Source organism: Geotrypetes seraphini, chromosome 5 (assembly GCF_902459505.1).
Source record: "Geotrypetes seraphini chromosome 5, aGeoSer1.1, whole genome shotgun sequence".
Taxonomy (NCBI): domain Eukaryota; kingdom Metazoa; phylum Chordata; class Amphibia; order Gymnophiona; family Dermophiidae; genus Geotrypetes; species Geotrypetes seraphini.
In genome coordinates this window covers 63,060,662-63,087,394 of record NC_047088.1, presented here as the reverse complement: position 1 = coordinate 63,087,394, position 26,733 = coordinate 63,060,662, and the positions used below count along the sequence as shown (strand labels likewise).

General features: G+C 40.4%; 1 protein-coding gene across 3 annotated transcripts; it reads right to left on the bottom strand.

Annotated features, from left to right (window-relative positions):
- Positions 1-1,284: 1,284 nt before the first annotated feature.
- Positions 1,285-26,658, bottom strand: TMLHE (trimethyllysine hydroxylase, epsilon). Of its 3 annotated transcripts, none has more exons than XM_033947277.1 (8): positions 26,513-26,658; positions 23,541-23,727; positions 14,696-14,872; positions 9,274-9,553; positions 5,691-5,810; positions 3,973-4,209; positions 3,143-3,281; positions 1,285-2,541 (listed from the first exon to the last, which is right to left on the bottom strand). In XM_033947277.1, the coding sequence occupies exons 2-8, from the start codon at positions 23,719-23,721 to the stop codon at positions 2,410-2,412; spliced, it is 1,266 nt and encodes a 421-aa protein (XP_033803168.1). In that variant the 5' UTR covers positions 23,722-23,727; positions 26,513-26,658; the 3' UTR covers positions 1,285-2,409. The 3 variants fall into 3 exon arrangements, with proteins under 3 accessions (XP_033803168.1, XP_033803169.1, XP_033803167.1); XM_033947278.1 differs by lacking the exon at positions 26,513-26,658 and adding an exon at positions 25,619-25,761; XM_033947276.1 differs by lacking the exon at positions 26,513-26,658 and adding an exon at positions 25,386-25,525.
- Between the last annotated feature and the right edge of the window lie 75 nt (positions 26,659-26,733).

Below are 26,733 nucleotides of genomic sequence, written 5' to 3'. Positions count from 1 at the left end.
AAGAAGGATATAAAACTGCTGGAGAGGGTGCAGAGACGAGCAACAAAACTGGTGAAGGGTATGGAAAAACTGGAATACGAGGACAGACTTATAACACTAGGATTATTCTCCCTTGAGAAAAGGAGATTGCGTGGGGATATGATCGAGACCTTCAAAATACTGAAAGGAATCGACAAAATAGAGCAGAGAAGATTATTTACATTGTCAAATTTGACACGGACTAGAGGACATGTAATGAAGCTAAGGGGGGACAGGTTCAGGACTAATGTCAGGAAGTTCTGCTTCACTCAGAGAGTGGTTGACACCTGGAATGCCCTCCCAGATGAGATTATTGCGGAATCGACCGTCCTAGGCTTCAAGAGCAAACTAGATGCATATCTCCTTAAGAGAGGCATGTAAGGATATGGTGGACTATAAATTACAACAGGTGTACACCTGGCAGGGCCTCCGCGTGTGCGGATCGCCGGACTTGATGGACCGAAGGTCTGATCCGGAGATGGCATTTCTTATGTTCTTAAATACAGATTAATTTTCTATTGTCTTTTCTGAGACTCAATGACTTTTCTTTATCTGCACTGACATTATCAGGTCAGATCTGTTTAGTATCAATTTCACATAGGCCTTTGCTGACCTTGGTTAGGCCCAACAGAAAATGCTGACATCTAGCCTTGTAAGGCTGACTCACCTGGTTCATAAGTTGAGCTGGCCCTACATAACCAGCAGTTTTCAGATGGCTTCAGATAGTAAAACACAATGTGGCATAGTAACTTAGTAAATGATGGCAGATAAAAACCCCAAATGACCCATCGAGTCTGCCCAGCTAGACACTATAAATTAATGACTTGGTGTTTTTTTAGCAATAGTGTAACAGGGCTCACATTTGAACAGTGTACATGTATGATGGATAGTAACGAACAGCAGCAGCTACTTCTATGCTGCATCAGCAGCAATATCATAGACAGTTGTAGCTGGCAATACCAGTTGTGGCATAAAAGCAGAACCACTAGCCGGGGGGGGGGGGGGGGGCAGGCAAGTTGATTGCAACTGTAGCATCAGGGGTAGGTGGAGTTGCGACAGTTCACAACAGCTATACCAGAGAATTACAACTAATGGGCCATACATTAGGCATGGTGACATTGCATCAAATTTGTGACTCCATAAGCAAGGCATTACTCCTTATGGGAGAAAATCTAAAATGGAGAGCATTCTAGGTCTTTCAAGTTTGCTACTAGATTAAATACCATTTCATGAGTACTTGATAGAAAAGAGCAAAAAAAATATGCGTGTCGTTTAATCACTGCTTAATTTATTTCAATAGTCAGTTAAGAAAAAGCTTTGTTACCCAACATGACTAGTTTCATCTTCTTATACAAAACCACTCCCTAGCCACTCCTATACCAAAAGTGGATCAATGAATCTGTGCCCTGGGATGTCCATGTAAACAGAAAATTAGTGTATGAAAAATGGCTTTAGTTCACTGGCAACTAGAAAACTGTCATTCCTGACAATCTTACACCCGTTGCGCATAATCAGATCATATGCTGAAATTCTTAAAGCACTTCATAAATTCTTACAAAACATACATTTTAAGACAAAGACAAATGAGCTTAATGGTGAGTGAAGCATCTGCATAGCCCATAAGGTGACATTAAATATGTAAAAAATTGCTTTGGGATGATACTGAAAAAAAAAAAACCCTAAAAAAACCCAACACTTTGGACCGACAGATGAAAGCTATGCAAAGGATAAGCCTTTGTTGCTGCATGGGCTAAGTAGATAAAATCCTCCAGCAAACTCGTCAGTTAAGATCTGAAAACACTACAACCAAATATGTGCAATGAGATTTAAATAATACATGCACTTTTCAACTATATTTCTCAAAAGGGAGAAACCAACTACAAAAAAAAAAAAAAAGTCCGCATTCTCCTTCCCTGTTATTTTAGGCACTGTTCTCTCCTATATACCTAGTTCTCAGCAACTGGCAATTATGTATACCTAGTTTAAAAAAAGAAAAAAAGTGGTCAGAGGGACAATACATCTCCCTCCAGCACAAACTCATTTCTGACTGGAATAATTCATCCTGGAAGTCAAAGTGCTAAAATACACCAGCATTTGGTTCCTTCCCAGAGAAAAATCAAGGCACTTGAATAAGTCTTCTGCAATCATGTCCCACTGTTCATTTCCAACATGTATACATACAGCTGGCCTTTTAGCCCTGGCCGAGGTTCCTTAGTGCTGCTGTGCTGAAAGGTAGAACCAAAAATGTTGAACCTTTGAAAGTTCTGAAATGAGTACCAAGAGCATACAGACACAGGATTGCTTTCTTATGAAAGCATTTAATACCTCTGTTCTGACAAGAACATGAAATGCTTTCATTGGATGATTTTCTTGGCAGTTTTAAGTTATTTCTCAAGCTTGAAGCCCTAAGAGACGAGCAGCATTCAGCACATCATCCCTGTTCAGATAACATCCACATAGCTGGCGATATCCAGTGAAAGCTTCCCGGCCATGGAGAACACGCCAATTATCCACAAACATTACCTTAAGAAATGGTTAAAAAAAAGACAATCAATATACTCTCCAAAAAGGTCAGAGAAGGTAAGTTTAGCTATCATTTCCCTTCCCCCCTCCCCTCTTAAGTCAGCACTGCAAGGGTGTTACACAAGACTATTTCCATATTGATTCCACACAGCCTAAAATTAAACCGATCATCAAGTATCCATGGGGGGAGGGGGGAAATGTATTTATATAATTCTCAGGTGTGCACTGTATACACAGGATGAAGCTGGCCCACACATCAGGCAGGCTTGTTATATAAGCTACTGCATATGTATTAGTCAAACTTTATACAATTCATACCAACACATCACCCTTAACAAGCATTACATCTTCAATTTCTAGAGTAATACTGGAAGTTTTATACCTTTGGTCACTGCCAGCTCCTTAAATTTACTGGAAAGCAGCATTATGTCCTGTACTCAAAGCAGTGTTTTTCTAGTCTTTAGAAGTCAAGCTTACAATTTTCAGAGCAAAGCATTAATAATGGGGAACTTTTTGCAATTTGCACCCCTCACCCCTTGTGTACTTGATCCAGTCTCCCATAATCAATGTCCTCCCTAATCACTAGGATTCATGCTCTTACCTTGCCTGGTTTCAGTTTGACCCAGAACTCATTCTCTGGCCTCCTCAGCTCTGTTGTAAGAGCCCGATGTGCAGCATACCAGCGGCGAACAGTGTTATAAGGCACAGTATTAATAACAGCTCTGTCATAGTTGTTATACCTAGACCAAAAAAAAAAAGTATGTTACTTGTGATTGACATGCAAAGATGTACGATTTCAAACCAAAATCCAAATACACGTCAGTATGTAACTTGTGATTGACATGCAAAGATGTACGATTTCAAACCAAAATCCAAATACACACGTCAGTATGTAATACATTTACCATCTTCTGCCAGTTAGCTTAAAATTTATTTTTATTCTGCCTAATCAAAATGTCAATTCTACCCTAAATAGATTATAGCACATCAACCATCTATAGATTCAATACAATACTTCCCCGAAATTCATGGGGTTCCAATTTTGAAAAAAACCAAAACAAATACGGTTAGACAAGGGAGGCAGGAGAGGGCAGGAAATCACTCACTGTATGCTCTGACCGCCTTTTCCTGTATAAAGTCAGGCCTCAACTGGGAACTGCTTTGACACGCAGCTCCTGATTGGTAAGGCCCAACTGTAGTATAGGAAGAGGCGATCAGAGCATACAGCAAGTGATTTCCTTCACTCGCCAGCACTCTGGCTGCCCTTTCCTGCCCAATCATTCTGTTGGAAAATACCACAAATGACTGGGACCACGAGTGAAATGGTGTGGTAGTAGTGTTAGTACACAGAGGATAAATAGAATTGAAAAATGAATAGAGAACTTCTTAGCACTTTACACTGGCATGTCAGAATACCTATATGATCTTTACCTAATCAAATACAACTCATTGTTCCAGGGGTAAACATTTAGGATGGGTCCAATCCCAACCATATGGTTATGACATTCTCGGACATGCTCAATGTATTCATGTCTCAGAGGCACTTTGCAAAGAAGCTCAAAGTCTTCAGGATATTTGTGCAACACCTCTTGGGCTGCATAGAATCCATCCACTAATAGTGTTCGGCCACCTGTGCCTTCATGCCTCAGACAGTGAAACAGCTGCATGCTGAAAAAGAGAAAGGTAAGAGTCAATAATGGGGATGGGGGAGATAGCCTGGAGCTTGGGCAAGTGGCAATCAATGGGACCATATACAGTAAAAAAATAAAAATAAAAACCCTGAATGGAAGAATCTTAACAATCAATATAGTTTGGAATTCCTTTGCTTTCAGGCGGATTTCTTGGGTCACCAAGCCGCACAGTGGTATAAATTACTTAATGAATATCTGAATAAAAAAAAGAAAACTGGGTTGAGGGATATTTGGAGCATTGAGATCAAGCACCAAATTTCTGCATCTCAATGGCCACAAATTTGGTCTTGGAGATTAAAGTCTACAATGTCGGCATCTATGAGGCAAACATGGTTGTTTTTGTTGCATAGAGTGTTTTGGACCCCAGTTCGTTTACAAAAAGTAGATACTTCTAGGTCTAATAGATGCTGGCATTGTAATAAGGATGCAGGGACTTTAGATCATTTAATTTATTTCTGTCCTTGTATTAATGCCCCAAATTAATTTGCTATTAGAAAACTTTGTTGCCTTGTCATATGACACAATTTTATTTGGTACTTCAATGAGGTTTAAAAGTCAAATTTCAATATCTAACAATAAATTATTATTAATATTGACAGGAGTTACCATTCAACACATCACTAGAAATTGGAAAGACTATACAAGACTTAATTATACCTTTTGGTGGAATTCAGTATTTTATACATATAAAATGTAAAGAGTTCTTGCTTTACAGAATGGGAATTATGATAGGTTTAAAAAGATATGGGGGCCATTGATTGAATATTCAAATGATTAGACACCTTTAAATGTTTGAAATTTTATAATAAGAAGGGATAATACATATATGAATGAATTTTATTGATATAGGGAGGGCTGGGAGGATGGGATGGGGGTAATTTTAAAGTATTTAAGATTTATGGTTAAGAATGTACAAGTGATTTTGTATATTATATAATATATCATATTGTATACTTGTTAATTGAAGTGAATATGAATAAAGAATTAAAAAAAAAAACAAACAAACAAATGGCTAAAGTAAATTAAAAAAGATTCTTCTATTTCCTTACCGTCCTGCCAGACCAAACAAGATTTGTAGGTTTATGCTCCCCTACCAGGAACAGAAAAAAAAAAAAAAAACCCTCACCTTACCTCTGGCCAGGGCAGATTTTTTTTAATTGTTTCTATAAGGGACCAGCTCCTCCTCACCCTCCCCCTCACCAGCAATGAAAGCACAATTTTGTACCTGAGTAAAAGCTAGTTTTTTTAAAGTTTATGATGATACTTGGTGCTTGTACTATATTTCACTAGAATGTGCAGAATTTGTCATTGGGCACAGAATTTTTTCAGGAGTATACTTGTTCAGTTTACTCAATTCATTTTATTGAAAAATGCATCCAAAGAGACCTATTGCTTTCCCCCTGGCAGGGCATTAAGGCTAACCATTCACCGATATATCTTTGTGAAGTCAGTACTTACCTACAGGGCTCCTGAAAATATGTTGTATCTGTGTGGCGGTCCAGAGCCAGTTTAGTATATGCTGTGTCCCCACGGGAGAAGTCAGATGTGAAATCCCACATTCTACCATATATGGTTTCCCTGTAAAGAAAAGAATGGCCTTAGGTTTGGAGATTTAACTAGGTAGCAGGCTGGGTTTCTAGCTGCACTTAAGATTCTGCTTTCATAAAGATGATTTTTCTATAACATATGGGAAAGTCAGAAACTAGTTATTCACAGGTCCAAACAACTCCATACAAAAACAACCCCCCCCCCCTCAAAAAACAAAAACAGCAGCAACACTATGAAGAGAATCTGATGCCCTCTTGCACTTAGTTCAGCTACTGGAAGATTCCAGCAAGACAAATTATTAGTTGGCACAGAACCAAGTTAGATATTTCTGGGGGGGGGGGGGGTGAAGAGAGAAGAAGTTCTACAGAGAAAGGCAGCTGCCTGGTTTACTTAATAAGATACTAGCATAACATGTGAAATACATGCATATAAATTTCATCAGCATGAACATTTGCCCAGACCCAAATCCATCTGTCAATAATGCTGATGTATTACTTCTGGAGGAACTGTTATGTGAACTGCTATCTCACATGCACAAGTAGTCAGGTCTAAGCCAGCCAGCACAGAAGTGATCTGCTTAAGCAGCAGTTCATGTTGTCCTCTGCCTGTCTGCACATCATGTGCAGAATTTTATGTGTCCTGAGGGGTTGAGGAATTCTGCCAGGAGTAATGTGTATGCACATAAAAGGGCGTTATTCTAATCATTGTGTACAACATTTTGATATGCAAAATGTCAGTGTTCACTTCACAGAATATGGGGGGGGGGGGGGAAGGGGGTATGCTCTCTTGAAATTCTGCAGCCTTGTCTATGGCCTGAAGGTTTATAAATATGCATAGTTTGTGCTGTTGACCTTAACACATATGCAGTTTGTCACATGTTTCAAGATGTGGTCCTATGGGGAAGGCATGCTTACTGATAAGAAATCTTTCAAGTACAAAGGAAACAGCTGAGGAGACTATCTTGATCCAAACTTTACTCAAAAAGGTGCAGTCCAACAAGCAGTACAGAAATGTACAATAGATCGTGGTATACACCAGATACTATCTTTGTGGACTACACAGCTATGCTTAATCTGTATTGTTTATTTATCCATAGCGGATCATAGCGTACCAGACCCCAGAAGGTCATTCTTGACCGAAACACAGATCGTGTCAGGTCTATACCACTATCAATCTGTATATTTCTGTACCGTTTGAATAAAGTTTGGATCAAGATAATCTCAGCCGTTTCCTTTGTACCTGCCTTCTTGCTCTTGCAGGGGGTCTTATCTGGTAGATTTTGTTGTTTCTATGCTTTCAACCCACAGCCAGCAGTGTGGAACTTCCATCACTGAAAGAATTATGCCAGCAAGGCCAAAAAGTAGGACCTTTGTACTGTGCACTTTCATTGTTCTATCTACCATAATCTGAGATGGCTTGTAGTACCCTGAGCCAACCTTTACATTGGTGCCTCCCCTCCCTCCCTCATGATCTGCTAGCTCCCTCTGAATCCCTACCTCCACCCTCTTGATAAACTGGAATTCAGGATCTTGGTGCCCTTTAGCATCTTGCCCTCATCCCTGCAAGAGGGAGAGGGAGGGAGAGATGTTAGACTGCTTTTGGTGCCCTGAGCCAGTGCCTCACCTGGTCCATAGGTTTTATCTGTTCAGTTCTTGATATACCACCAATCGTGTACAGCACATCAAGGTGGTTAACAATAGAAGCAATAAAATAGGAAAAGAAGGAAGGGGTAAAATGGGAAATTGGTAAGAGGAAAATGGGAGAGGGAAATAAATAGAAAAAGAGAAGAGACAAAATTGTACACCGTATTTTTCGCTCCATAAGGCGCACTCCCCCCCCCCAAAAAAAAAAAAAAAGTGGGTGGAAATAAGGTTGAGCTAGCCTTGACCCCATGAATAACTGTCCCCTAGGCTTGGTGAACCTAGCACCCACTCGCACCACTTCCAGGTCACAGCATGAAAAAATTTGTTTTGGCCTGAAATTCTGACAATATCCACTATGTAGAACTCTGCTGAATACCAATCTGCTTACACCTCTTGCTCTTTGATCCCAACAGAAAGACATGGAGAAAGCTATTTATCCCTGGGAACTTAATAGCAGATTATGGACTTTTCTGCCAGGAACTTGGTCAATATTTTTTAACCCAAATATGCTACCCTGCTGTTACCACAACTTCCAGCAATGAGTTTGAGCTTAACTATTCACCATGTGGGTAGGAAAAATTTTTTCCAATTACCACAAACTTCTTGTGGTGTCCCCTAATCTGTTTTTACTACAAGTAAATTGATTTACTTTTACCTATTCTATGCCCACTCAATATTTTAGCTCATCGTAAACCCCTCCCGAGCTGTCTTTTCCCATCACCTCTTAAGCATTTCCTTGTATGAGGGGAGTTCTATCCTTTTAATTGCCCTCTTTTAACCTTTTCTAATTCTATTATATCTTTGCGATATGGCAAACAGAATCATACACAGTACTCAAGCTGAGGTTGCACCATGGAGCAATACAAGAGGCATTATAATATTGCATTTTATCTACCCCTTTAATAATTCCTAAGATTCTGAATGTACACAGTGTGTAGCAGTTGCCAAAAAGCAATCTTGTTCTAAACCAGTTTTCTATAGTGTCCTAGACAAGGTGCCATATAAAACAAAATGCAACAGAAGAGACCAATTAAACCAAAATTTTTAACAAAGCAAATCCACTCTTAGCTTCAGCCAACACTCTTCCATTATTAGCTCTTGTAGAAAGCAATTATATAAAATTAGCACTTTCTATGCACACTGATGCTATGCACTGGTTGCCAGTTCTATAACTGAATCTATATGCCAAAATGCTGACAAAGAATACTAGTATATGATGTACCTAGGCTGAGGCATGACAATTTACCATAATATAATATTCCACTCAATTTTGGAGGTGCATCTATAGAGTCATATTACATACGACACCTACTCTAAATTCTCTATTCAGGCAAAGGCCTCAGAATTGGAGCCTAAGCACAGTCTTAGTTTTCACTGCTCCAATGCTCCAGTCATTGGCCAAAAAACCTGAAATCTATATTTATTCTTAACGTCTTAATTTTTTTCTTATTTTTTATAACTTAAACTATATCTTAAAATATAATTCAGCATTTCAAACTACTAGTGATGCACTGATCCATTGATTTGAAAAACATTTGACAGTTGATTACTATCTCAATCAATGTTTGTTCTAAAATGCTGTTGTGGCCAGTGTTTCACGGGTGTTAATGGCAGGTGTAAAAGGGTGCATCTAAATGCGTCAAGTAACATGTTTTAACTAATGGTATTCTGTGTCACTTGGAAACATGCCCACGTGTATGCCTTCCTAGCACATTTGCACTATAGCATTTTAGTGGTAACATAGAATAGTCCCAAGTGTACATATGCCTGCAGCTATCAATTAAGCACCACGTCAAGGTGCCGATTTATACTGTACATTTACCTCAAAAGTTCTTTTCTAGGCAGTGTACCTGATCAGACTGACTCTCTGTGCCACTATCTCCGTGTCCTCTTTAGTAGCAGGGACTTCTTCTACAAAGGCAAGGCCATAGAGTAAGAATGTCTTCAGGAAGTCCCTCACACCATCCTCTGTCTCCAGAAAATTCTTGAAGGTGACAGATGGCATCTGGGCTTGCTTGTAGATTTCTGCATTCCAGAGAATCCGAGGCTGGATAGTCTGATGTGGCTGCCCTTCAAAACTGTTCTTCAGGAGCCAGGCAAAACCATATCTTGAAATGTGATCATCTGGCCCTAATATGCAAACCACCAATAAAAAAATGCATTACCCATATACAATAATGTAGTATCTTGACATAAACTTAGCAAACAAAATCTAATACCAGTGAATTTCAATTTCAGTTAACTCCTGAACTACCCCCTTTCCTTTCTATTTTACCCACAACAAACCTCCCTTTTCCAAACCCCATGACTTTAAGCTTCCTAAAATATTTAAGAACTAGTTATTTTGCTTAGACCAGGGGTGTTGGTCCCTCCGAGGGCCACAATCCAGTCAGGTTTTCAGGATTTCCCCAATGAATATGTATGAGATCTATTAGCATACAATTAGATCTCATGCATATTAGGGAAAACCCGACTGGATTGTGGCCCTTGGAAGGACTTTGACACCCCTGGCTTAGACTGTCAGATTTGACTACATTAATTCATTACTTTAACAGGCAGCAATGATATTATGAATCCCTTTCCTTTATGCTTAAGAAAGCAATCCAATTACCTTAGTTTCAGAAATTGTAGAAGACATTCTTATTGAGGAAGTTTGTATTGAGAATAATTTGAAGTACAGCAGGGGTGTCAAAGTCCCTCCTTGAGGGCTGCAATCCAGTTGGGTTTTCAGGATTTCCCCAATTAATATGCATGAGTTCTATTTGCATGCTACTAGAGCTCATGCATATTCATTGGAGAAATCCTGAAAACCCAACTGGATTGCAGCCCTCGAGGAGGGACTTTGACACCCCCTGAAGTATAGGTACAAGATCCTTTATCTGAAATTACAAAGACTGAAGAGCTCCAAAAACTGAAATTTGCCATACGAGCTGGAAGTAGTCAATTTCCTAGACATGGCAAGCGCTGAAACCAATGCAAGTGTGTGTTTCTCCTGATCTCTGCACAATTCCGGTCAGAGGGCTGGAAAGTAGCAAAGAAAAAAATAGTGGCAGATTCCACTCAGGTGGCAGTGAGAAGCAGAAGGGTCAGATGGCTGGAAAATGGCACAGATATGCAGATTCCACTCAGAAAGATTAAGTAGAAATTTCATGAGTGATGACCAGAAATTAAATGAAAATCAAAACATTGCGTAGGGCAAAAAACAAACATTTAGATTGTGTACCGATTGAGTGGGTCCAGCAAAGGCATGAATACATACCATTGACTGGTTTGATGGTAATGAACTAAAAAACCAACAACAACTTTGACAGTGACTGAATATTCAGATGGTTGGCTGCAGAAATTTAAGCAGCACCATGGTATTATATCTCAAACTCTGTGGTGAAAGGTACATTGAATTTGCTAAGAGGATATCTGGTGGTACCAAGCAAAAATTTACTGCTGATGAAACTCTGGCACTCTTCCTAGAATAGCTGATGATTGAGTACCATCTGGTTTTTAAGGACATGGTAACTTCGTGTGTAGCAATGCTGCAGGCACACAAATTAGAAAGTTGGCAGCAACTGGATAGAGCCAAAATCCCCATTGTTTTCAAGTATGTACCTCTACCTATCTTGCTAACAAGAAAGCATGTGTAACTAGAGAAACAGTGATTGGTTCCATAACCACTTTGTGCCAGCAGCAAAAGCTCATTGTAGAGAAGCTGAGCCGAAAGAACTTTAGAGTTTTAATGGTTCTAGACAGCTGCTCTGCACATATCCCTCAATTTAAATGGCAGAAACATTGCCGCAAGGCTATAGTAAGGATGTCAACACCAAAACAAAAAAATAGGAACTTTGACTATTTCAGCCTTTGTAACCAAAGCGGTGTTCAGAACCGTGGAACGGTGAGAAAATCACGAGTTAGGGAATGCTCCCCTGCGAGTGTTTTCAGTCGTCTATCATTGCACCATCTTCATTTGGTAGAAAGGGGATGAAATAGACTTCAACAAAATCTCAAGTGTACTTAGTAGTGTAGAACAAACTCCAAAAATGTTCTAAATAAAGCTCATTAACAAAAAGGTTTTTTTTTAACTTACTGAAATAAAGGAGAAAGGAAGTTGTTTCACTCCAGCGGGTCCTGACATGTTTCGCCAGTGGCTTCCTCAGAGAACCCCCATTTGCTGGCTGTAATCAAGAGTAAAACTTCCTCTGCTTCCAAAATTACATCACTTCCTAAGGATGTGTCATTAGGTGAGAGGTAAATGAATTACAATGGTACGAGTGCACCGGTTTGCGAGTGTTTTGCAAGACGAGCAAAACATTTGCAAAATTGGCACCTCGGAAATTGAGCATGCCTCGATTTATGAGCGCCCCCCCGCGATCCGGCACCGCCCTGCCATGACCTTGAGCATCTGCGCATGCTCAAGGCCCAGCACAGAAGAGGAGGCTGATCTTCAGGCACCGGCACCAACGCACAGGACATGCCGGTGCCGAAATGAAAGTAAGAAGCAGGTTCGGGTGGGTTTGGGGGACTTCAGATTGCGGCGGGGGAGGGGGGGTGCAATGCCAGTTCTTGGGGGGGGGGGAATAGAGCAGTGCCGCTGGCCTTGGGGGTGGGAACGTATCAAAGCGAGTTTCCATTATTTCCTATGGGGAAACTTGCTTTGATATATGAGTATTTTGGTTTACGAGCATGCTTCTGGAATGAATTATGCTCGTAAACCAAGGTACCACTGTATATGTTCCATGAAGACCAAGCATAGAGTGCTTTCTAAATTACATGCATTAAGAATTCAAGACTCTCAAGGAGTTAAGTCTTAAGGATGCTATTTATGCACTTGCCAAAGCCTGGAAAGATGTAACTAAATCAGCATTAAAATTGCAAACATTCAAAGTTTATGCTAAGCATGTCAGTGATGAAATGGCAATTTCAAACTTCATCATTTATGCCAAATCTTATCTGAAAGTGCTATTAGAGGCAGATCTTAAGCTCTGAATATTAAGAGTGCACCTGTTGTGCATTCCTTCAGTGATGGTGAGATTGCTGAAAGACTAGGTTGTTACCTTGATAATCTTGTAGATGCGTCTAGTAGTCCTGAACACTGGAGTAATCATCTGAACCCCAAGATGCTTGCAGAATGCTTACAATTTGAACTCCGCCTCCTTATCAGGGAGCTGCTCCCGACTCCTCACTTAGTACAAAAGCAAGATCAGTCAAGCAACACCATTAAAGGCATATATAACCGGAAGGAGGGAAATGAAAAAAATTCTGACACTACAATTGTTCTGCTCTAACAAAATATAGCAGTTAAACAAACATTCAAGAAACTGATCAAGGTAGATACCAAAACAGTGTGTAACCAGCACTAAGATATAGAACTTGCATCTAGCTTCTCATATGTCCTCCTTTATCAAGCAGAGACTGACCAGACTGAACTGTCCTGTGTGTGTTTTTCCCCAGCTCATCTAAGAGACAGACGTCTCCAAATACAGACTGATCCTAAGGCAGAAGGTAGGCAAAATGCAGGTACACATCTACAATGGTAAACTTATGTACCAAAGCATCACTTGCTTGACATCAAGAAAATGCAACACCTTATCCTTTTTCTTTGACCTTGTATGATAAAGTGGGAAAGCTGATTGACATGGAAAGCAGACAACTTTCAACAGGAAAGACAACTGTGCATATGGAAAAGCCCTGCTTCTGTAAACTTCAGGAATGGCTCCCTAAAAGGATAGAGCTTGTAACTCCGAGACTCCATCAGAAACACTATCTTGACTGTAAGAAGGGCTCCTTTAAGGGCTCATATGAAGATCTACTGAGACATTGCAATATATTTTTAAGATTCCAGATGGGAATGGTGGGGGCACACTGGAGGGCAACATCTGACCAAGAAGCCTTGCCTTCTATTTTTCCAGGGCCTTCAGAGCTATCAAAGTGAGTTCCAGGTGATTTTATGAACCACTTTTGCTGAGCCAATAACCAATGACCCTGAAATGGGCATCTGTTTTAATGATATCCCTAACCATAAAGGCTGGCATTGGTCATTAGTATTTCCCAGGAGGAAGTCTTATGAGGTCAAAGGGAAAGCTTCTGGGTCAGCTGCAGGTCATGTGTATGAGCTGCTGCCTTTGGCCTTGGTGAAGAGAAAAATGTGCAGCTGGAAGGCAGGAGGGAGCTGGCCAGAACACAGGCTCACACCTGTGTAGGAGGCATGAAGTTTTGAGACAGAATGGAGGGAGAAAGGAGGAAGATGGGCATGTTTGGACATGGAAGAGACCAGCAGGATCCATATTCATAACTACAAGTCTAACGTAAGTTGGACGTTTGTAATATGGGGACTGCCTGTATATGGATACATAGATCAGTTCTATCAAGCAAAAACTTAAGTGTTCGACATAACCTAAAACATTTGTATATATATACATATATATACATATATACACATATATACACACACACACACACAAGGACAATACAATGGGGAGCAGCTCCTGGCTCAGATGGGCTGCCTGGAAGGATAAACAGTTGAGAAATAATCTTTTTGCAAAGAAAAGGAAAAGATGGAGTTATTTTGCAAACTGCAGGTAGTGGTAGCAAATTTTTTTTAACACACCTCCATGTAGCTCAATATAAGGCTCATGTACAAGACTCTCCCATCATGTAGAGGGCCTTGTACATGCAGCCAAATTTGGAGAGTGTGGGCCTCTGAGGAACCAGTGGCGTTTATAATAGGGCTCAATAGGGCTCTTTGGTGAATAGGTTTATGTTGAAGTGCTTGAAATGTTTCATGTTGGCCATATTTTGAAATTAAAAAAAAAAAAAAAAAAGTTTTGGCATTTTATGATCTTATTGCCTGTCTTTCTAACCAACATTACTGTTCTGAAAATGGAAATATGCCTGGTTCAAAGGATTTTAGATAAAGGATCTTGTACCTGTATTATGAACTATATATTCTGAACTTCCAAGATGTCCAGATATAATTTTGATGTAAGCTGCACTGAACTGCAATTGATAAATGCAGATTAAGTCTTTTAGTGTAAAGTAATGCAACTAGTTTTCAGATGTAGGCCAAGAGCTGTTGTCACATGCAAAGTCATGTAAAGCCAGATGGCTTGTAGCCAAGCAGATTGGATTTACTGGTAAATAATAATAACAGCTTATATACCGCAATACCGTGACAATGCAACATACACAAACTGTATTTTCAAGGCTAACTTGTCTCTATTTAGTAATAGTCAGAAGAGACTGAAATTGTAGCTTATAGAAACAGCCTACTGGCTCACTTACAGGTGATGTAGAGTGTGGTTTCATCGTTTCGCACCTGCTTTGGCCTGATGTCGAGATCCACACTAGCTGTGTCCAAACTGCGCTGGTTAGTCTTGGTATTGTAGCAGGAAGCTGAGCGGCAGTGATCCCGCAGCCAGACATAATCAAATCGCATACAGGAATCTGAATAATGCAGTTCTAGCAAAATATATATAAAAAAAGTTAGAGACAGACTATTAGAAGTAACATCCTGGAGCTGTTTGCAAGGGTGTGGATTAAAAAAAAAAAAAAAAATTTCTGGAGATGTTTTAGACTATCAACAACCGATTACACCAACAGGGTCCAGATGCCAAAAGCTCAATACTTCCTTTAGAGCAGGGGGTGTCAAACTCATCACATAAGGGGCCAAAATCTAACTTAGAACAAATTTTTTATTAAGATACGCTAACCAATTTAGCACACGCTAAATGCGCACCTTAATAAAAAGGACCCCTTAATCTTAGAAGTATAGGGTTACAACCTCTCCAACCCCACACTGACTTTTGCAATATAAAGAAAATAAGACTTCTAGGTCTTAGTTCACACTTGCTGTCCCAACACCAGCTCTGGTAGGATACATATTTCAAATCCGACATTGTAATCACAAAACAGAATAAAATTAACATATTTTATAATATTGTTTTAAATAAATTGCAATAAGTCTAAAAAGAGCTTCGTAGCAAATTCTTGAATTCAATTCGCAACTCATAACTTCTTTTGTTAAATAACTGTTCGGTACTTTGAAAATTCAAGTGGGGTGGATCAATACTGGCGATTGTGGGAGGACCTTTTGAAACAGCAGTGTGCGAAACATGTCAGGTCCAACCCTCCCGAACCAAATTTCACAAAAGTTATGAGTTATGAATTGAATTCAATAATTTGCTACATAGCTAAGTCTTAGAGATTTATTTAAAATTTTATGAAAGAGAAACAAGATGGCGACGAGAGCGGACGCCTGAGTAGGAGGCTCCCTCTCTTGCAGTCGGCAGGCGTTTTGCTGAAGTGACCTAGCAACCCTCTTACCTCGATATGGGGAAGAGGAAAGGAGCCCTTCGCAGCAATCCTCCGGCGGCGATAGCGGCACCGCGTCTGGTGCAAACTACAATCGAGGGAGCGTTAGCCCGCTCGAGTGAATCTTCGGGGGCTACTTCAGGGGTAAGCCCGAATACGTCGGGCGAACTCAGCCAACACATTCGGGCGTTGTTGAGCCCGGAGCAGAGGCAGCCACCACCACAACCCGGAAGCAGTGAAGAGTCGGGAGTTCCTGAGGAAATGATGACTCTGGAAGGTACATCGATCCCCAGAGAAGGAGGACAGCCAGCTCCAATTCTATCGGGAGCTGAAGAAGCTAGAGAACAGCAGCAGCTTTCCCACTCTGCAGAGGAGTTGAGAGGAGCTTCGGGAGGAAGTAACATCAATTTTGGGGTGTTGGAGAAGCCTAAAGTAATAAATATGGAGGCTTTATGGCAGGCCATATCAGTTATGGACGCTAACCTCAAACTATCCTTTTCCACTTTAAAAATTGATTATGGGACTATTCACTCTAAAGTGGAGCAACAGGGCTTGGTCCTTAAAGATTTAAGTGAGAAATTAGAAAAACAGGAGTCAAGAATTTCCGAAATGAAAACTATGGATTTGGAATTGGTAAAAGAAAGATCATTTACTGCCAGGAAAATGGAAAGTTTTGAGAACCAACTAAGAAAAAATAATCTGAGACTCCTAAATTTTCCTAAATGTCCCTTAATTTCACCAATGGAGATGGTAAGAAAATACTTTAAGGAAATTTTGCTAATTCCCACAGAAAGTTTGCCACCAATTGTTAGAGCTAATTATCTGCAGCTAAAGAAACCTGTAGAAGTTTCTACTCCTAATGAGATTCAAGGGACAAATAATGACAACATGAATTTAATGACGTTTCTGGAGAACTCTTTAGAGGTTATAACGGAAAGGAAAACCCTGTTAATAACTCTTGCTTTAGAAAGTGATAGAGAATATATACTACGTTTGTTTTTTCGTCATATTAATGATCAATTTTTAGGCTCTAATGTTCGAATATTTCCTGATATGTCATTGAGATCTCAGAGGCGTAGGAAGGAATTCTTGGCATTACGGCCAAGAGTCCTAGCCTTGGGAGCAAATTTTATGTTGAAATTTCCTGTAAAATGTTGTTTTATATCAGAATAAGAATTACTTATTTTTTGAGCCTAAACAATTGATAGGATTTATAGAATCTAAAGAGCATGTAGGGCCTGTAACTGTATTGAAAATACGTTTTGTCAAATTCAGTTATGAGCAGGGATTCATCCAGACCAAAAAGCATATAGATAAAGCTGACATACTAAAAATCAAAAAGATGAAAAGGAGAAAAATAAACCTCAATTGAGGGTCGTTGGGACTACACAAGTGCCCAACCATCCACTCATCATCACGGGTTTATAAAAAACTCCAAAACATGTATAAATAATCAATTCTCACATCTTTCATTCACACAAGGTCTTCTTTTTGTTATTGTTATTCTTTTTGTTATTTTTCACAGTCTTTTTTATATATAAAATTTCAGTTTAAATGTCAAGCAATGAAAAAGGCCCGAATCCCAAGCTTAACCACATTAATTGGCGAGGACTACAGCTGAATGTAATCAGTATAAGCAGTTTTTAGAGATATGCAGCATATATCTGAAATCGTGAAAAAATACACTCATCTGAAATCGAGGATTTTCACCGAGAGGTTTCCAATTCAAGATCCCGACAGAAAAGACTTTCTGTTTCGCCCGACGAGGGCTACTTCAGGGGAACAATGTCAACTCCAATATCTCTCTGCTTCTAATTATCTGCTGGAAATAGAGCCGACTCCTCTCAAGACGGTACAAGGACTGAAAGACGCGCCCGGCTCGAATAAAACACGAACCGGGCGTCTTGACGTCATCACCTACGTGATGCACGATAGGTCAAACACACTCACTTCCAACTAGCTGCCAAACAGACCCCAAGAAGGAACTTTTGGAATGAATTTCAAAGGAACGGCTGCCATTCATAAGCTGTATTCAAGCCCATTGGCTCTAAGGTTTGTAACCGGCTAATCCATTGTTGTTCCTTCTGCCATAGCATTCTTCTACTGTCCCCTCTTCTCTGAGTAGGGCGTAGTTTCTCGATGACCCAACATTTTAAGTTCTCAAATCTATGGCCAAATTGGGTACAATGAGCCACTATCGGGGCTGTTAATTTCCGAGTGTTCAAACAGCTTTTATGTTCCGTAATTCTAGTGGTTAAGGTCCTTGAGTTTTGCCCTATATATAGACGGTCACATGGACATTGAATCGCATATATTATATTCATAGATTGGCATGAGGACGTCTGGTGTAAAACAATGTTCTTGCCATCACTGGGATTAATAAAGCTGGAAATATTCAGCATTATGTCACAATTTGAACAATGTCCACAAGGTTTGTGACCCTGGATGTTATCTGGATTTTCTTCTATAAAATCTTCCTTAGATGTATGACATAATAAATCACTAAGATTTTTATTTCTTGATTGTGAAAAAATAAATCTTTTGTTTTCAAAACAAGGAAGCGTTTTTAATAGAGGAAGATGTTTTTTATATTTCTTGATCACCTGTGATGACATACGAGTTTGTTTAATCACACATGGAATTATAACATCATCTGAATGAGGTCTTTTGTAATCTAGCAATGTTTCTCTAGGATTGTATAACGCCTGTAACTGAAAATGAGTAACCTGCTATGAATGGCTGTAGCACCGCAGAAAAATGCCGCTTTCTAAGTTGGACAAGATTCGTCTTATTTCTTATTTTTATTTTTTCTTAAGTTTCTCTCCAAAAGTTGTGGACTAAATAATTTGAATTATTATTGAGTAACCAAAAACACTGTGTTAAGTGGAATTGGGTTTTTTTTTTTTTTTTCTTATAATATTTTGTGTAATCTGTGTACAAGTATGTTTATTGCTTGTTTGTATTAATTAAATTGAATAAATAAATAATAAAAATTTTTTTTTATGAAATATGTTAAATTATGGAATGATTAAGTACTAAACAGTTTTGAGAGAAAAAAATGAAGTAATGTAGCACGGTGCACTTTATAGCAAATAAAATATTTAAGCAAGATAAGAGCTGATGAGAAAAGATTACCACATAAAGCTCACTGCTATGAAAGATAATTGATGCAGTGGAGTGGTGGGGCTGGGCTCATAACATCATTGTTTAAACTTATTAAAAAAATTTTTGGGTCATTTGGGAGCTGACAATATTGGCACTGGTATTTTAAGGCACTTTGAACTGGATTACCCTACTACTTTCCAAATTAACAACCCCTTATACCCCCGTTTCACCTTTTGTTCTATCAATAAGGCTTGTCCTACCCAGTCCATATCAGGCCTATTGGGAGTCAAGAAAAATGTGCATTTTATGGCCCTATTCATTTGAAATGAAGTTTGCCCCTTGCAAATTGTACATAATTTAAAAATGTTAGTCCAACTACATTTCTGCATGGAAATTTACCCAGTGCCTTATTTCTAACCCTTGCTGGATAAAAAGTGTTAAATGCTGCTGGTTACTGCCAAGATGTTTGAATGGTTTGCTTTCCTATAAGTTACTCAGTTCTTTTCTAAAGATTCCTGCTTTTATTGTGAATTGCTTTGAATTTACCCTCAAATTGCCTCTTACAAATGAGATTAAACCATAAACATAAAAACCTTTGCCTAGTTAAAGCCTCTAAAGACCAAATTTCTCAACCAAAAGATAATTTTAATCCATTTGTCTAGTTCATCTAAGCTTTTAAAAACAGCACTTATCACTATAAATGTGGCAACATTATCTCATTCTGGTAAAGATCTTTCAGAATGAGGTAATGTTACCATATTTATAGTTCAGTGATGGATGCATTGTTGCTCTGTCAATTTGCTACCCTAATCCTCCAGACAAGTCACCATTTCTACTGTTTGTGTTCAAGCAGTTCGACAATTTTGTATCATTCTATAGTAGGGCTTCAAGTGATGGATGCATTGTTGCTCTGTCAATTTGCTACCATAATCCTCCAGACAAGTCACCATTTCTACTGTTGTGTTCAAGCAGTTCGACAATTTTGTATCATTCTATAGTAGGGCTTCACCTCAAATATGTGCAATTCTTGTCACTACACCTCAAACAAGATTTAGCGGAATTAGAAAAAAGGTAGAGAAGGGTGATGAAAAAAAAATGATAAAAGGGATGGGCCTTCCTTATGAAGAAAGGCTAAAGCAGCTAGGGCTCTTCAGCCCAGAGAAGAGATGGCCAAGGGGCAATATGATAGAAGTCTATAATACTGGTGGAGTGGAAGTAGATGTGAATTGCTTGTTTACTTTTTTTTTTTTTTTTTTTTTTTTAATCAACCTCTAGGACTAGGAGGCATGCAATGATTTAAAACAAACTGGAGAAAATTTATCCACACAACGTGTGATTAAACCCTGGTAAGCTAACTGACTTCACCACATTCTCTGGCAATGAATTACAGAGTTTAAAGAATAGTTTCTTAAGAGAAGTCCATAGTCCATTATTGAGATGGCTTGGGGAAATCCACTGCTTATTCCTAGGATAACGAAAAATAGAGTACTTCCGCTATGGGATGTCAGGTTGACCATATAGAGTGATATAACTCTTAGGCCTGTCAAATCTTCACTCATCCTGATATTTTTTCTTATTTTGCATAGTGTATTTTTTTCTTATTTTGCATATTTTTCCTATTTTACAAATTAAATACAAATAGAATAAGTTATGTATTTAAAATAATTTAGCTTTTTTTGAGTGTATAGATTTGTTAGATCATACTGCAAATGTTTTTCTCCAGCATTGGCAGAGGGGAGCGTTTTTTTGAACGCTGGAGAAAAACATTTGCAGTATGATCTAACAAATCTATACACTCAAAAAAAAACCCTAAGTTAATTTTAAATACATAACTTATTCTATTCATATTTAATATGTAAAATAGGAAAAATATGCAAAATAAGAAAAAATATCGGGATGAGTGAAGATTTGACAGGCCTAAGAGTTATATCACTCTATATGGTCAACCTGACAGCCCATAGCGGAAGTACTCTATTTTTTGTTACATCACTGGGATAGTTTTGTTGATTTTGATTTTTGTACACTATTTATTCCTAGGATAAGCATAGAATCTGTTTTGCTACTTGCAATGTAGCTAAGTACTTGGGACCTGGGTTGGAAACAGGATACTGGGCTTGATGGGCCTTCAGTCTGTCCCAGTACAGCAATTCTTATGTGGTCAAAAGAACTGAATGTACATAATAGTAAGCATTTGTGTAACTATAAACCCTGCTCCCAGTGGTTCCATTCCATATCCATGCAGCACCAAGATGGAATGCCTGCCATTGCAGTACTTTTTCAGGCACCGATTTACTGTAAAATGCCCAGTAAAAGGGAATTCACCGGTTCAGTCATAAACGCGTGGGACAAAGCCACGCTGACAGAGAGCAGACAATTGAGCACGGCTCCAGTGCGCCGCCGTAAAAAGTTTATTTTAAAGAGCTGCAATGGGGGTGTGAGGGGGTACCCCCAGTTTAGTGTTCGCGCTGCCGGTGGGGGTTGGGGGTGGTTTTGGGGAGTTGTAACCCCCCATTATAAAGGGAACTTAACTTTCCCTAAAAAAATAAGGAAAAGTTAAATTTTCTTTATAATATGGGGGGTTACACCCCCCCCCCCCACACACACACCCTGTCGGAACCCTTTAAAATAAACTTACATCGGTGCGCTGGAGTCTTGCACACATTGTCTGCTCTCTATTGTCGACGCGGCTTTGTCCGTCGCGTTTTTGTCCCGTCAGATTCACTAGTTGTATACAGCAAATGGACACAGAGGATTAAATATGAACCTCCCTATACTTCATGCCTTTTTCATCTTGTCACATTTAGGACAACTGTGGAAGCAGTGCATTCTCCACAAGTTGCCTAGAGCAGGGGTAGGCAATTCTGATCCTCGAGAGCCGGAGCCAGGTCAAGTTTTCAGGATATCCACAATAAATATGCATGAGATAGATTTGCATCTCAAGGAGGCAGTGCATGCAAATCCATCTTGTACATATTCATTGTGGATATCCTGAAAACCTGACCTGGCTCCGGCCCTTGAGGACTGGAATTGCCTACCCCTGGCCTAGAGTTAATGTGCAGCATCATAGCACCCAAGAACAATTATGGTAATGACAATTAAGTGCATAAGTTCAGTTACTCACCATTTATGCCATAATGACCAATATAAATACTCGTAGCTAAACTAAACTAAAGCTTAACTTTATATTCAGAGTCATCATTCTGAGAAAGCTCGACTGTGTACAGCAATTAGATGACGATGAAAAATTTTTACACAATGATTCTAGCATTTTAATAATTTGGCACATTCTGAAACCCCCTGCAGTTATGTGCTAAAGAGCTTTAAGTTTATAGAATATAAGCCAGATTCATTAAACCATGCCCCTCTGAGGGAAGTGAGCCAATATTTACCAGCAAGGTCCAAGGTGTCATAGCCTTACTTTGTCAGAAGCCTAAGCACAAGATTGAGCTCGGGCACTGACAGGAAAATAAGGCAGCCAAGACATGCCATCAAAATGCTCCCATCCCTCTCCCCTCCTCAGAGCCCAGAAACAAGCCCTGGTGGTCTAGTGTCCCCCCCCCTCCACCCTCGTCATTGCTGCCCCTAAACCCCATGCAGATCAGCAGGGAATGAATGCCCACTACCCTCCTGCCTCTGTCCAGCACCCCTACACACACACCTTGGCAGGAGGATGCTGCTGCTGCTGGATCCCCCCCTCTTCTCTAACCCCTCCCCCTCTTAAATTGAAGGACAGCAGGAGGGCCTGCCGGCCAGAGGAGCAAGCATCCCTCAATTTAAAGGGACAGGGTCTGGTCAGGACCTAGGCAGGAGGAGTGGGGCATCCTGCCAAATCTTGTATTGGTGGCAAGCAAGGTGGGGGTGTCGGTGGGAGGGGGGACTTTCTGCTGTTCTCACTACTGGTCAGCTGAGCCAGCAGAACTTGGGAATTTGCAGCTCAATTGATCAGGGCACCAGTAAAATCTGGGGGGTTGATGTAGTGGAGCAATTTTTGCTTTTACAATTTTGGCATAACAGCATGCACATTATTTGAGCAGAGAATTGCTGGTAAAGGGGGAGGAGCTGTACCTAGTGATTGCTCAGAAGAGTAATCGCTATGTTCAGCTCCTCCCCCTTTACCAGCAATTCTCTGCTCAAATAAAAGCAAAAATTACTCCACTACATCAACCCCCCAGATTTTACTGGTGAGTTTTGAGAATCCGGCCCCAAGTATAATAATAATTTATTCTTATATACCACCATACCGAAAGAGTTCTAGGTGGTTCACAACAACTGAGAAGTACATCAAATACAGATGAAATACAACAGATTGTAATAATAAAATTTAACAATAATCAGAATGCATATTACAATATAATGCCAGTGAAACACATTAGAAGTAAAAGTGCAGATAAAATACCATCTAAAAGGTAAGAAAATACAGGTAATCCAAATAAAATGTCAGCCGAGTCTAAACTAGTTAAGAGTACAGTTACATGCCTAGCTGCGAACTGCCACTTAGTGCTAATAAGTGCATTAAGTCAATGATTAGAGTTCTAATTAGCAATTTAAGTTATGCTTGTAACTGTTGATATTCTATAATCTACACGGGCAATTTTGCACTCTAAACACAGAAATGTGCATTTAAGATTACAAAATTAGGGGGGGACAAACCAACAAAAGTAGCTTTCCAAATTTTGTACAATGAAGCAGTAACTACACACATGCCTCTTACCCAGGTGATCTTCATGTAAATGCCAGGAACAGGTAAGAGATTCTGTTGCCGTGTAGTGCCTGCATGTTACTATGGGGACAGTCTTCTTCAGACTGTGTTGCCATGAGACGTTATGTCCAACAGGTCTGCTCAGAAGGCACCGGCTGCCAAAGTAGAGACATGCCAACCTACGACACAACATCTTATTCTGGGGGAGGAGGGAATAAAGGAGATAGGTCAACAAACTTTCCAGTTTTGGGAGAAACAACCCCCTCCCCCACCCCAACCTCCAACTTTGTTGCCTGTGTTTTGGCTGAAACACACACAAAGTTTGATTCACAATCAAGGCCTACTTGAGGATCATAACTTGGCAATTGCAGCCCTCTGCTAAACCCACAGGAGATTACCATATATACTCAAATATACACATTTTTGGGCCCAAAAATAGGGGTCTGTACTGACCCACCCCTTCCTGAATCTATTTGCAGGCCTCTGCTGGACCTGCCAAGAGACCTGGTGTTCCAGCAGTGGCCAGAATAAGAGGGATCCCTCCTGCCTCCTATCCCAGCCCTGTCACGACAGACAATTAGCTAGCAGTTCTGCATGAGCAGGAACAAAGGAACATCACTCCTGTCATGATTCACCACTGGACCACCATGGATATTTAAGGTACACAGGGAAGGCAGGAGGGATCCCTCTTGTCCTGGCCACCAGTGGACCATCCCAGTGGAGGCCTGCAAAGTATTGGGGAGGGTGAAGGGGACAGAACCTGGCAAGGCACTACAGTTGAATATTAACCCCCCCCCCCCCCCCCCGATTTATATTAGCGTCAACCTTTTTTCCTCTTTTTTTTTTTTTTTTGGGGGGGGGAAGAAGAAGGTTATCTTTGTTTATATTCAAGTATATAAAGTACCCTCCAGTCCTAGGAAATGCAAGCAAAGGCCAACAACTGGGAGAGCTATTTTAAACAAACTTCAATAAGTCTGGCAAGTGAAGGGTCCAAAGTCAATGCAGACTTTTATATCCTCAGGAGAAGATGATTTTAAAGAACATGTATTACCAGCTTTTTATGCTTAGCCAAACTGCTAACAAGAAAAAAGTAAGATGTTTCCTGTTTTGTATTTAGGTAAAATGACAATAGTAGATTCTTACTAAAACAGTGGAGTCCAGACAGTGGTCTACACCGGACATTATACAAGTCTGATGCACAATCCAGAATATAAATACACATGTTACTGAATGCAAGAAACTACATGCTCTGAAACATTAAAAAAAAACCAAAAAAAAAAAAAAACCAACCAAAAAAACAAACAAACCCCAACCAAGAGAATTGCATTTCTCAAAAAAAACAACCAAAAACCATTTCGTTGTAATATTTCATTTATATGAAAGACCATAATTTACCTCCAACCAAGCTAATCTCTGCACACATGATCCTCAGCTAATTAAAGCTAAAAGATAATGGTTGACTTCGTGCCTCATTTGAAGCGAGCTATTTTCCGGTCCCTACTCCATTCCTGCAAGCTCTGTCCTCATCTGCACAAGCCTCAAACACTTTAAATTCATAAGTGTTTTGAGGCATGTGCGGTTTAAGGCAGAGCTTGAAGGTATAGGGATAGTTACAAACTTTTACAGGGACATGGGGAAATTGAGTTTGAGACAAATTTTGTCCCCGTGTCATTCTCTACTGCCACGATTGAGGCCAGAAACAAAACAAAAGCCACAAGCCTGGCTTAACAGAGCAAGGACTGTCAAGAAGTGAAAGCTTAGCTCTTCTCCCAAGCCTTTTAAAAAATTTTTTAAATCATCCATACTAAATCACATTACATATGCGAGACTCAAGAAAAAATGTGAAGCATATCTAACCACCATCATGTAGACATTTCATCCACAACAGTGTTCTCCCCAGCGTGTTCCAGCCGGGCGCATCGCCGAGCTACTTTAAGTGAGCGCCCGGCTGCCATTTTGCAGCTGCAGAGACCGCGCCGGACCGGTTCCGGGATCTGACATCGGACTCGCGACTCGGCGGTGGTTCGCGCATGAACTGTCAAGCGCCTGCTTCTTCCGGTTTGCCTGCACCCCGTACTAGAAGAACATACCTTTCCTGCCTGAACCACAACTTCAGCAGCATTTAATTCAGCACGCAAACTTCGGATAATGCCTGTTCTTCCGCTCAGATCAGGTCTAACTGAGCATGAGCAGAAGAACCAGCATTAGCGAATCATGCCACAGCTCACGGTGGAGTACGGGCGGGGAAGGGGTAATTTGCATAGCAGGCCAAGGGGTTGTATTTCGATTGGTTCAACGCCTTAGCACGCTATGCAAATTACCCCTTCCCCGCCCCTACTCCTTCACCGTGAACAGGGAAGGGTAATTTGCATAGTGTTTTAACATCGCCCTATTAAAACATTTTCGCCCAAACTCCAAAGGTCCGCCTCTTCAACGACCGAACTTTTGTTTCCCGCTGTGCTGAGTGACCAGGGGAGAAAGTTTTGGGCGGGTTAGGTTGATGGTTCTAACTAGAGAATGACACGGGGAAAAAAATCTGTCCCCGTCCCACCATCCTCTGCACCACCCCGTCACCACCACCACCATCCCTTTCACCGCCCCATCACCGCCACTGCCATCCCATTCACTGCCCCGTCACCATCACCGCAGCATATATAAAAGCCTCAAACAGGTATGATTTTATATACTTATCTTTATTAACGTATTCCCATGGGTTACATACTGAACATGTGCTAGATTCCTCCATTCTTGCAGCACATGTTCAGGAATAGGATTCAGTAACCCATGGGAATGGACACAGCACACTACTACTCAGATTAAAAAAAAAAAAAAAAGAACCAGCTCCCAGCTCAGCCAAACTCTCATCTCAAACCAGTCAAAGAATCCCCCCCGCCCGCCCGCCCGCCCACCCGCCACCGCCGCCGCCGCCGCCGCCACCACCACCAACCCTGGGCAGGCAAGTAGTAGGAAAGTGTGCACCTTACCTCTACTTGTAGCACCGAAGTTTTCAATGAAATTTCAGCTCCTCCAAGTCTGTAGCAGTGACTCCTCTCCAATCCAGACAGCAACTCCCAAAAAAAAAAAAAAAATCCTGGGCTTGCCTCTCAGCTCCAAAATCCCCAACTTCCAATTGCTACTGCAACCCATTAAATATCATGTGTGGCAGTAGCGATTGGTCCCCTTCTTGAGCAGGAAAGAACTGACT

Bases quoted from the DNA above. Each gene is read 5' to 3' on its own strand.
- TMLHE (XM_033947276.1), bottom strand. The intron at 9,554-14,695 runs GTAAGTGAGCCA...TTTGCATATTAG, and splicing joins AACCACACTCTACATCACCT to GGCCAGATGATCACATTTCA. The intron at 4,210-5,690 runs GTAAGTACTGAC...TCTCTTTTTCAG, and splicing joins TATTTTCAGGAGCCCTGTAG to CATGCAGCTGTTTCACTGTC.